Source organism: Salvelinus sp. IW2-2015, unplaced genomic scaffold, assembly GCF_002910315.2.
Source record: "Salvelinus sp. IW2-2015 unplaced genomic scaffold, ASM291031v2 Un_scaffold2379, whole genome shotgun sequence".
Taxonomy (NCBI): domain Eukaryota; kingdom Metazoa; phylum Chordata; class Actinopteri; order Salmoniformes; family Salmonidae; genus Salvelinus; species Salvelinus sp. IW2-2015.
This window is the reverse complement of record NW_019943703.1, coordinates 73,106-85,148: the sequence shown is the minus strand read 5'-3', so window position 1 is coordinate 85,148 and position 12,043 is coordinate 73,106. Positions and strand designations below refer to the sequence as shown.

The following is a 12,043-nucleotide window of genomic DNA, read 5'->3' as shown; positions in this document are numbered from 1 at the left end:
CAGTGAAGAAACAGACCGACCCAGCATAAGCATTAGAGTAATTAAATTGTAATCCACAGAATCTCTTTAGGTACTCCCACAGTTGTAAATCCTTATTTATGCTCCATGTAGCTATCCTGTTCACGCACTATAAGACGAAGGTTCAGTGACTTGAAGACACTAATTGATACATAAGAGACTCTCTAGATGAACATAATATTGTATACCCTTTAGAAATGTTCTCGTCTCCTCATTATTTTTTTATTCTGCGTGAAAGAGAGCCTCATCAATACTCAGAGGGAGTGATAGATAGATTTTAAGGCTGTTTCTTACCTCTTGTTCTTACCTGAGATTGATATGTTTAGAGATCTCCTCACTGATCCCTGGACAATAGTCTTAATGCAACCTTCATCTTTTGTTATTCACTGTTTATTTACATTACGATATGACATGCTTGGCTATTTATAACTTTACGTTAATTGGCTGCATGAACATTCCCCGAGTATAGATGAACTGGATGTATTACCTACTCAGCTCAAGTGGATAGATGCAGGGCGCAAAATACACTGGAAAGAAATAGCTCATATATTAAAATTCCTCAAACAAATACAATGGTAGGTTGAGCACCATTTTACAAAGAGTAATAGGCTGTGTTTGTGTAAAATCCCCCCCAAAGTGTCCGATTTAAATTAGGCCACTTTCTCATGCGAATTATGGTACCCCCGAGTGTGACGATCGATTTATGTTGTTTAAGGTTCGTAACACGAAAGTGTATACGCTTCCGGGTACTGTCAAAGATCCTCAGACCGTTCCACATATTGTGACACTTCGCATAGATTTTAAGATATAACTTCTGCCTGCCTCAGATTCATGCAAAAGTATTTTTGATAAATATTTGGAGACTACCTCTCAACCGTACGGTGAAAATAGAGAGAGAGTGAGTCACTAAAAGAAGCTGACCTTACAAATACCGATGGACTACTAAATGAATCAATCACTCATAGACGCTTTGCATGATTCATTCAATCAGAATGATACTCCATAGACTTCATGTTACACAAAATACAAATGTATGGTTTTGTTTTGATTAAGGGTTCCATAATTTATAGGATAAATTAAAGAGAAGTCTCGAGTTGGTAGTGCGTTACTAGTGGTGGCGCTGTATTAATCGATAATCGGTTTTTGTTGGGTCACTAGTCTTCCATAATAACATGTCTGGGAGATAGACGTTCCCTTATAGCCTCTTAACATCATATATATTATCGGTGCCCAACAATCTTCTGATGTGTCGAGGATTCAGCAAATATCTCGCGTACCACTTAATCACTCTATGAAAATGAAGAATAGTAGTGGAGGTCTATCACAGGTAGACAAACAACCGATATTAGTACACAATTGGATCATCATTATAGATTGAAGATGAGAATGAATGGTTCCTCAATCTCCTTTAATGTGCAGAACTATCTGCGCTGTGCGTAGCATATGTTTCATATGAAATGCAATATTCACGTTAGGATCGAGACCCCTAAGAGCGAGAACATATTCATGCTCATAATCTGGGACTGGCTTACCGGTGTGTCACTAACATCATTATCCTCCAAATTCAGCACCTGCTCATAACTGCTTTCGGAGTCAAAGGAGAGTCAGAGTATCGGACTTATCGAGGCTGCATAAAGATATTTTACCTGTTATAAACCTTTTGAATGGATTGTCTGAGCATGACTCGAGTCAGGACCTGCACGCGCAAGGATAACGCCAGATAGTCATCAAGCTGAATGGCTAAAGTATCGTACCAAGATATCAACAAAGAGTAAGATAGACATATGTATTTGTTTGAATAGACTGGATCGGAAAGTACTCATAAACTTAAATAAATAGTACCATCGTAAGGACCAGAAGTTACTTGTCTGCTCATTGGCGTGTTTTGATAACTAATAATACACTAACTTATTCAAGGATCCCCAAAAAGGTCACGAAGTCTTCGCGCTAGAAGTATACTAATAAAAATGACGTCGTGAGAGTAAGTCGTATACGGCCAGTTACTCAACACAAGTTATAGCAGTCTATTATCGCCTATGGTACACCATGTGCAATAGTACTATAACGATCGAGAATAACGGATGTATTAGCGAGAAATCATATCTTTTCAGCAAAGTGTTCTTAAACAGTAAATCTCCTTGAATAGCGTTTTTCACAACTGGAGAACTTTAGATTGAACTTCAAGATTGAGCGAATGGAACAGGAGCTCCCTCTTATGGTGAAACGGCATGGATCAAAGGAGAGAGAGTGGTCAGGTCCATGGCAGACCTGACTAAATTCCTCTACAATGTCGAGTCCCCTCGACGTCTTTCGTACGCTCAGATGTCCATATAACGAGAGTGACACCTCAGTTTAAGCGTACGAAGGTTCTCTAACAGACTGTCTGACACTCACTAGTGGAAGCTGTAAGAAGTGTCAAAAAACCTCATATAGCATAAATGTGTCAGCGCTTTTGACTTTCTTGCTGATCTTGTTGCGGCTCAGGAGTCTTGGTTGAGAGAGTAACCGCATCCTAGTCACTCCTCTTGTCTATCCAGAACACATTGTGCCAAAGAGTACTCACTTCAATCCAGCACTAGGATACTGTGGAGTGGTTGTGCTTAATGTAGCATAATCCTAATTACTGAACGACAGGCTCCTTAGTTGGGTCGCTCGCTACATACTATTTTGAGATTCTACGGATTTCATACTTATGAGAGGACGACAGTGACTCGGGCGCTATAGCATAATATACAAAGGGAGGACTAAGGTCTCCACTCATTGGTACTAAGCTCTATTCAAGGATACAGGGTTTATGTCTGACATCGTGATTGCAGAATTGCCTAGCTCAGTTGGATGTGGCGCTCAACTTATAGTGGCATTACGATGAATACCCATGCCAAGGATGACTTGAAGGGAGATCATAGTGCCCTGCTTATTAACGGATCACATAAGAGTGTGAGGTCACGAGGAAAGCATAGAATATGTACTCCATTTGTTAGCAGAAAAAGAATACCGAGTCCCTCCGAGAGGGAACTATATCGTTTGCTTTTTATTTCTCCCTCAGTCGACCAATTAGCTTACCTCTTGAGAGCTGGCGAGCCTACCAAGAGCGTAAGCACAGAACATTTTATTAAAAACTCAGAATGTAAAACTCTAGATGGTAGTATATCCTCACCTATATGTTCCACAAATGTATAGGTTCAACCTTCCTTACCTTAGCACCTCACGAGATTTAATCGCGTCTCGCACATGAACTCTTTTCACAGGTACTAGACCATTGTCAATTTCCTTCATTCTGCTAAATAGTAAGTTGCAGAGCGCACATGTAGAAAACAGTGCAGTAGGAAGATCTGCTTGAGAAGGGCCATTGAAGCATCTGCCTAGTATTTGTCAAAAGATGGTTCAGAGGAGGACAGCACGAGATGTCCTGACATTATTATTCGCTTAACGAGAGTTTGGTTCCAAAGGTAAGTGCAACATAGCGCTGTAGCTTCATCTTGAGGAACCTAGCATATATACTTCCATGACCTACTGTAGGCCACTGGGCCAAGTGCTGACGAGCGAGAGTAGGCTTATAAGGTGACTGCTTGTAAACAAGACGTGGAAGAGTATCATAAGTAATGTACCAATGTATGTGAGATTACGAGCGCAGTAAGGAAATGGCTAGGTTGCATTGAAATTATACTAGCTAGATCAGTCTTCTCAAAACGTGAGTTGGCAGGTGATATATGCTGAGTAGACTCAGACATTTTGTTGTCTCACACTCGTCACCCATCGTTTTACGGAGCAACGACACAACACAGTAAATTACACCACAACTAACACTAAGCTGACATTAGTAAAGGGACTGTAACACATAGTAACAGTGCAGTCTATGCAGTACTTGAGAGTGAAGATATTTCTTATTAAAGTCGCAGAAAATTCGGCCAGGGCGAGGCAGTTTAATCTGTAACAGTCCTGTCGCACTCATACATTATCTCACTCTCTCATATGTCTCCACCTAGCTCCACAGTGTGACTCCAGTACATCTCTCGAGACTCACGTCACTCGACTTCTCATCGTTCTTACTGGACATTAGAGTGCTTGTCGCACTATATAATGCAACTATCAGACGATAGTACATAGTATAACTCGAGAGAGCAAATATATTTGAATGGGCGATTATGTACTAACACTGGAGCAGAGCTAGACATGGGCGTAGTGCATTAGGTGCAGAGAGTCACTCAAGTGTGATAGAGATAAGCTCATGACTTATTCCAGAAACGTATTATGGCTCTACATTGTGTGAGAGCAGGTTGAGCTGAAACCCACTGAGAACAAATATACATCTAAACATAGCGAGCACAAGATGAGTCCATCAGATATTAACACTACTAATACTCACAAGATATATCCATAGTAACGATAACATATAGACATGAAGGTAACAGTATCGAAAATGTAGTCGAATGTAATGTGAAAGTACTAATATAAAAAACTAGATATAAATGGTAAAAATTAATACTAATAACTAACTTATATATGTTAACGAACTAAATTAACGGTCCACTATCACCGATTACAATCAGTATCTACAAACTGAATGCATGTCGACTTATATCCATTAACCATTTAGCTACGCGGACAAGCACCATCGCAATACTTGCTATAATTTGTATCGTGCCATGACTAAAATCACCATAGAACTTTTGAAGCTAGATAAGCGATCACACCGCATATGACATCACGAGTTGAACACTAAACTTTTAATTCATAAAAGAGACTAGTGTAGAATCCACAAATAAATTTGGTGAGCGCCGGAATGTATTAGTGGTAGCGACTAGATGTACACTCAATCAATAAGACAATGTTTAAGTTCACACAATCAACAGTGAGAGAGAAGCATCAGTATAAAAGTTTACTGCTTATAGCTATGCAGTATGTACACAAATCATTATATGCTACACTTATTCTGCCGGCGTGATGCGTAGTGACTCCCTTGTCCAATCGTCTGGTGAGAATTTACTTACATTCCTCCACTTTTGCAATGAGGAAGCCTTACACCAATACTTCGCTGCATTTTTAACAATGCGTAGGTCCTTCATACACGCGAGTATGGAAACAGGCGGGGTGCTTCCTTTCCTCCTCTCTCTCCTTGGCGGAGTGGATCATCTCTCCTACCGTCAGGGCGGCACTCACCTCACCTGATTATTCCACATCTCCTTTCCTTTCCTCTCTAAGCGCCCTTGCACAACATCCCACCATGACCGTTACTCAATAAGCATTACTCATATCTTACGACATCGTAGCACTGTCCTGGCGTGGAATATGAGCGGCAATCCATTTGTAATGCGAGCGTCCTAGCTCTGACACTTGCGTCGCATAAGACATATCATAGTACTAATTCCCACTAAACACGTCCACGCCAAAATACAAGTCAGTGTTGACAAATGAACCCATCTACAACAATGCCAGAATGATTCATAAATGGACCAAAACATGATTTCACGTGTGGTCGTCAGCGGTCGAGTCCTCTACATCGGTCCGTCTAGACGCTCTCTGTCTCACATCTACAAGTGTCCACGTCGTCCCGTAGACTATGTGTTACATTTTTACTCCGGCGAGTCAACCACTCCAGTCTTCCAGAAATTGAGGCATCCTTGACCATAAGTCTACCGGTAAATTACTCGTAGGCTGCAACGGGACGGACGTCACGCGGTCAAGCTGCTGAATCACACATGTTAAAAAAAAATCTCCCAATACCAAGCATGATCGTTCTACACGCAAACATAGTTAATAACTCTCAGCCGGGAACAACATCGCACTCGGTCTGACATAATTCTTACGCGTGGCCATAAAAGACTGAAACGGAATAAATTAAAGTGTCGGAAGAAATCATATATCCCGTTATAGTGCGAGACATAATACAGGCGTTTCCTGCCGCTACCGAAGAGCTAGCAGACTGTACGCGACAGATAGAGACTATGCGGCGCACGGAGACATTAATCTCTATACATCTCTTGCGCATAACAAGACAACGACAAAACCTACATTGTGCTACCCCTCCTCTCTCCTCCCTTGCCCCTGTCCCCCCTCCTCTATCCTACTGCTCTCTTCGTCCTCTCTCTCTCTCTCTCTCTCGTACTCCTCTCATACTTCTGCTCTCTTTTCTCCTCTCGTCGACTCCTTCAACCTCTCTTTATCGCCCTTCATTCTCCTCTCCTCATTGCACAGTGTCCTAAGTTGAGCGCCGCCTCCGTCGGCTTCTTTCGCATGCCCCTTCTGTCTCTGACACCCCATCTCTTCTCGCTATATCTCTGCTTTCGCTCGTGTGTTTTTCTTCCTCTCTTAACTCTCGATAGTCTCTACTCAGTGATAGTAGCATGAGCATCTACGTAGAGCTCTCTATGGTCTCTAGTATGCCCTAGGCGGGCACTCATGTTAAGATCTTCTGTTCTCCTTAGTGAGGAGCTCGAGCACTAATCAATCTCTTTGCTGCCTCGGTCGATGGATAATACTCTATAGTTCTCGTCTCTCTGTTCTCTCTGCTCTTCTGTCGCTTTGTGCTTGACTGGTGTTCTGCTACGAGCTCACTTCCTTGTCTCGTTCTCTGTAACACTTCGAGACTACCGTTCTCGTCTGATCTCTCGTGGTCCGTCATTTCCTCACACGACGCATTATAAGTGTTATGGTTAGCACAGGACTACAGATAGACAGCGAAACAGCATAGCTAAATCAGGTAGCTCGCCATCAGCAGAGTCTCTCCGACATATTGGGGCGACGGTCACCTTTAATTAGCAGACTTCACACAGAGCTCGATAGCTCAAGTAGACGGTGTCATTGTAATTTATAAATCAAACAAATGTTCTCTATGGAGATAGGGACACGATAATAACGAGTGACTTATGCTGGAGCCGTAGGAAGAATGTGATTTACTGCCATTGTGATAGATGCGTATTCCTCCGTACTCTCGCAGTGGGCTATGCATTGTGTTTTACGTATCGAGGCTACGCGCGTAGATCATCTCATTCAAGTCGATCAGTTGAGTCGCTTACTATTAGGATATACAGATATTGTTTCTAACAGAGTTCAGTTCAATAGGCGTATCTTATGAGAGTATTTGCGACACTATGCGAGCATAAACAGTAGGGATTCGCAGGTTAGTAGTAAGACTCAATATATAATAATCCATAGTGCTGCATAGAAAGAGATGTGACTAATCAATAGGACTGAGTAAACTGATCGCATTAAAATAATGAATACTAGATGAAAACAAATCTTATACGTTGAGAGTCATATGATTATCTGAGGAGGGCAGTACATATAGGTTTGGATATTATGCAGCATGATGTAGGCGTGAGTGTTCAGTCTGGCAAGAGTACAAGTATGCTAGTGCATGGACATCTATACTGTTTCAATACCTCACTTGTACAATACGCGTGAAATGCACGAGGTATATGTATGACTACGGTGATGTAATATGTACTAGAGTGGTGGTTGACTTGTTTGGCTTCAAGTGCGTATGCAGCGATAGCGGTGATGAGGCTGCATGATGTTGACATTGTGGCCGAATCAGAGCTCCATCAAATTCTTGCTGTCTGGTGAGATTTGTACAGACTTAGATTGAGATATAATGATCGACGCTAAGTATCATCATCAGCGCAGAGTCTATATCCCAAATGTGAATTTGTTTGGCTAAATTTCTCTCTGAGCTTCTTTGAGATTGTTTCAATGAATACATCGTTCCTCTCTCATCACAATGTCCACCGTGCGTTCCTGCAGTAACACATACAATATCGTGAGGCAACGCATATATACGGTGTATAGAATATGATCAAGAGGATGTTTTCTTTTTTTACTCTGTAATTGCTACGCTTATCTTTTTGCTACATTCCTGTCGGTATAATGCGTTTTATGATAAAAGATAGCTATGTATGCAGAAGCCACTTTCCTAAGTCTGTACACACTTGTGACTCTCACTCAGGGGGGATTTTGTGATGTATATAGAGGCATCATAACTACGGCTAAGAGCTCTAGTTGTCGCCATGCGCACCTTGCTTCACACAGGAGCGTTTGGACGGTCACTCGTAATTAGACACATTAGCCCTTAGCGAGTCGCGGCTCATTCCTCCGTCTTACTCTGAGGAGCCATCATAGGACTCTGTATTATATGCACAGCCCGACCGGTTCGCTCTCGTCTTTTAATCTAGAGCACTTGTGTACTTGTATGTCTATACTCAGAGCAGAGATAGCCAGGTCTATCTGTCTTAAGAGAGCTAGGACTCTTACTATCACCTCCAATGAGCAGGCTCAGAGACGGTGTGACTGGCTGTTTATCATGCAGCCTCCTCTGCTTACAGAGACTGGACTCTTTATCTGCAGCCTCCTCTGTCTTACAAAGACTGGACTCTGTTTATCATGCAGCCTCCTCTGTCTTACAGAGACTGGACTCTTTATCATCGCCCTCCTCTGTCTTACAAAGACTGGACTCTTTATCATGCAGCCTCCTCTGTCTTACAAAGACTGGCACTCTTATCATGCAGCCTCCTCTGTCTTACAGAGACTGGACTCTGTTTATATGCAGCCTCCTCTGTCTTACAGAGACTGGACTCTGTTTATCATGCAGCCTCCTCTGTCTTACAAAGACTGGACTCTTTATCATGCAGCCTCCTCTGTCTTACAGAGACTGGACTCTGTTTATCATGCAGCCTCCTCTGTCTTACAAAGACTGGACTCTTTATCATGCAGCCTCCTCTGTCTTACAGAAGCTGGACTCTGTTTATCATGCAGCCTCCTCTGTCTTACAGAGACTGGACTCTGTTTATCATGCAGCCTCCTCTGTCTTACGGAGACTGGACTCTGTTTATCATGCAGCCTCCTCTGTCTTACAGAGACTGGACTCTGTTTATCATGCAGCCTCCTCTGTCTTACAGAGACTAGACTCTGTTTATCATGCAACCTTGGGCTTTATTACAAATGCTTAGTCACTCACCCACCCACCATTGCACATTGTATCAAATGGTAGGTTGGACGTCACTTTATATCCGCAGAAAGATACATATATATGTGTTCATCTACAAAGCCCTTTTGGGTAAACTCCCTCTTTACCTCTGTAGTTTGGTCTCCAAAAACCAAGCCATGACGTCAAAGGAATTGTCCGTAGAGAGACAGGATTGTCTCGAGGCACAGATCTGGGAAAATGTTTAATTTGTTATTGTAATCTGGTATTTATCGTTTTCCCACCTGACTTTACATGGCTAGGCCTGATATCACGAGGGACAGCTGGATACTTTACATGGCTAGGCCTGATATCATGAGGGACAGCTGGTTGACTTTACATGGCTAGGTCTGATATCATGAGGGACAGCTAGTTGACTTTACATGGCTAGGCCTGATATCATGAGGGACAACTGGATACTTTACATGGCTAGGCCTGATATCATGAGAGGGACAGCTGGATACTTGACATGGCTAGGCCTGATATCATGAGGGACAGCTGGATACTTGACATGGCTTAGGCCTGATATCATGAGAGGGACAGCTGGTTGACTTTACATGGCTAGGCCTGATATCACGAGGGACAGCTGGTTGACTTTAACATAGCTAGGCCTGATATCATGAGGGACAGCTGGATACTTGACATGGCTAAGCCTGATATATCACGAGGGACAGCTGGTTGACTTTACATGGCTAGGCCTGATATCATGAGGGACAGCTGGTTGACTTTAACATGAATAGGCCTAATATCATGAAGACAAGCTGGATACTTTACATGGCTAGGCCTGATATCATGAGAGGGACAGCTGGTTGACTTTACATGGCTTGACCTGATATCATGAGAGGGACAGCTATGGACTTTACATGGCTAGGCCTGATATCATGAGAGGGACAGCTGGTTGACTTTACATGGCTAGGCCTGATATCATGAGAGGACGACAGTGCGTTGACTTTACATGGCTAGGCCGATATATGAGAGGGACAGCTGATACTTTACATGGCTAGGCCTGAATATCAACGGACAGCTGGTTGACTTTACATGGCTAGGTCTGATATCATGAGGGACAGCTGGTTGACTTTCATGGCTAGGCCTGATATCATGAGGACCAGCTGGATACTTTACATGTGGCTAGGCCTGATATCATGGAGAGGGACAGCTGGATACTTGACATGGCTAGGCCTGATATCCAATGAGGGACAGCTGGATACTTGACATGGCTAGGCCTGATATCATGAGAGGGACAGCTGGTTTGACTTTACATGGCTAGGCCTGATATCACGAGGGACAGCTGGTTGACTTTACATGCTAGGCCTGATATCATGAGGGACAGCTGGTACTTGACATGGCTAGGCCTGCTGATCACGAGGGACAGCTGGTTGACTTTACATGGCTAGGCCTAATATCATGAGGGACAGCTGGATACTTTACATGGCTAGGCCTGATATCATGAGAGGGACAGCTGGTGACTTTACTAATGGCTGACCTGATATCATGAGAGGGACAGCTGATGACTTTACATGGCTAGGCCTGATATCATGAGAGGGACAGCTGGTTGACTTTACATGGCTAGGCCTGATATATCATGAGAGGGACAGTTGGTTGACTTTACATGGCTAGGCCTGATATCATAGAGGGACAGCTGGATACTTTACATGGCTAGGCCTGATATCATGAGGGACAGCTGGTTGACTTTACATGGCTAGGTCTGATATCATGAGGGACAGCTGGTTGACTTTACATGGCTAGGCCTGATATCATGAGGGACAGCTGGATACTTTACATGGCTAGGCCTGATATCATGAGAGGGACAGCTGGATACTTGCATGGCTAGGCCTGATATCATGAGGGAAGCTGGATACTTGACATGGCTAGGCCTGATATCATGAGAGGGACAGCTGGTTGACTTTACAGGCTAGGCCTGATATCACGAGGGAACGCTGGTTGACTTTACATGGCTAGGCCTGATATCACGAGGGACAGCTGGTTGACTTTCCATGGCTAGGCCTGATATCATGAGGGACAGCTGGTTGACTTTACATGGCTAGGCCTAATATCATGAGGGACAGCTGGATACTTTACATGGCTAGGCCTGATATCATGAGAGGGACAGCTGGTTGACTTTAACATGGCTAGGCCTGATATCATGAGAGGGACAGCTGGTGTGTACTTTAACATGGCTAGGCTGATATCATGAGAGGGACAGCTGGTATACTTTACATGGCTAGGCCTGATATCATGAGGGACAGCTGGTTGACTTTACATGGCTAGCCTGATATCATGAGAGGGACAGCTGTTGACTTTACATGGCTAGGCCTAATATCATGAGAGGGACAGCTGGTTGACTTTACATGGCTAGGCCTGATATCATGAGAGGGACAGCTGGTTGACTTTACATGGCTAGCCTAATATCATGAGAGGGACAGCTGGTTGCCTTTACATGGCTAGGCCTGATATCAATGAGAGGGACAGCCTGGTTGACTTGACATGGCTAGGCCTGATATCATGAGAGGGACAGCTGGTTGACTTTACATGGCTAGGCCTGATATCATGGAGAGGGACAGCTGGTCGCTTTACATGGCTAGGCCTGATATCATGAGAGGGACAGCTGGTTGCCTTTACATGACTAGGCCGATATCATGAGGGACAGCTGGTTGACTTTTACATGGCTAGGACCTGATATCATGAGAGGGACAGCAACCAAGAGTGGTTGACTTTACATGGCTAGGCCTGATATCATGAGGGACCAGCTGGAGTCTTTTACATGGCAAGTCGCGCTAGCTGCTATCATGAGAGGGACAGCTGGTTGACTCTTTATAATAAGACACATGGCTAAGGCCTGTTATAGAAGGGCGCTGGTTAACTGGCTGCTCTTGCTAGGCCTGATATTCCCTATGCGAGGGAAAGCTGGTTTGAAGCGTCTTAAAACATGGCTAGGCCTGACATTCATGAGAGGGAAATGGGGAAAAACAGCTGGTTTGGGAAACAAAAACTTTTGTGAACTAGAAAAAATGGCTTATAACTTATTAGGCTCAGGCCGATATCAATGAGCAGGCGGTAGCTGGTTGA

The 12,043-nt window shown here is 43.5% G+C and overlaps 1 protein-coding gene across 1 annotated transcript in view; it reads right to left on the bottom strand.

Moving 5' to 3' along the window:
- The window catches only part of LOC112073814 (pituitary adenylate cyclase-activating polypeptide type I receptor-like), a 78,841-nt gene that overhangs the window by 19,939 nt on the left and 46,859 nt on the right, over window positions 1-12,043 (bottom strand). The window contains exons 8-9 of the mRNA XM_024141052.2: window positions 3,335-3,350; window positions 129-182 (exon numbers count right to left, since the gene is read on the bottom strand). Coding sequence (XP_023996820.2) covers window positions 129-182; window positions 3,335-3,350 — 70 coding nt within the window. The remainder of the gene's footprint in view (window positions 1-128; window positions 183-3,334; window positions 3,351-12,043) is intronic.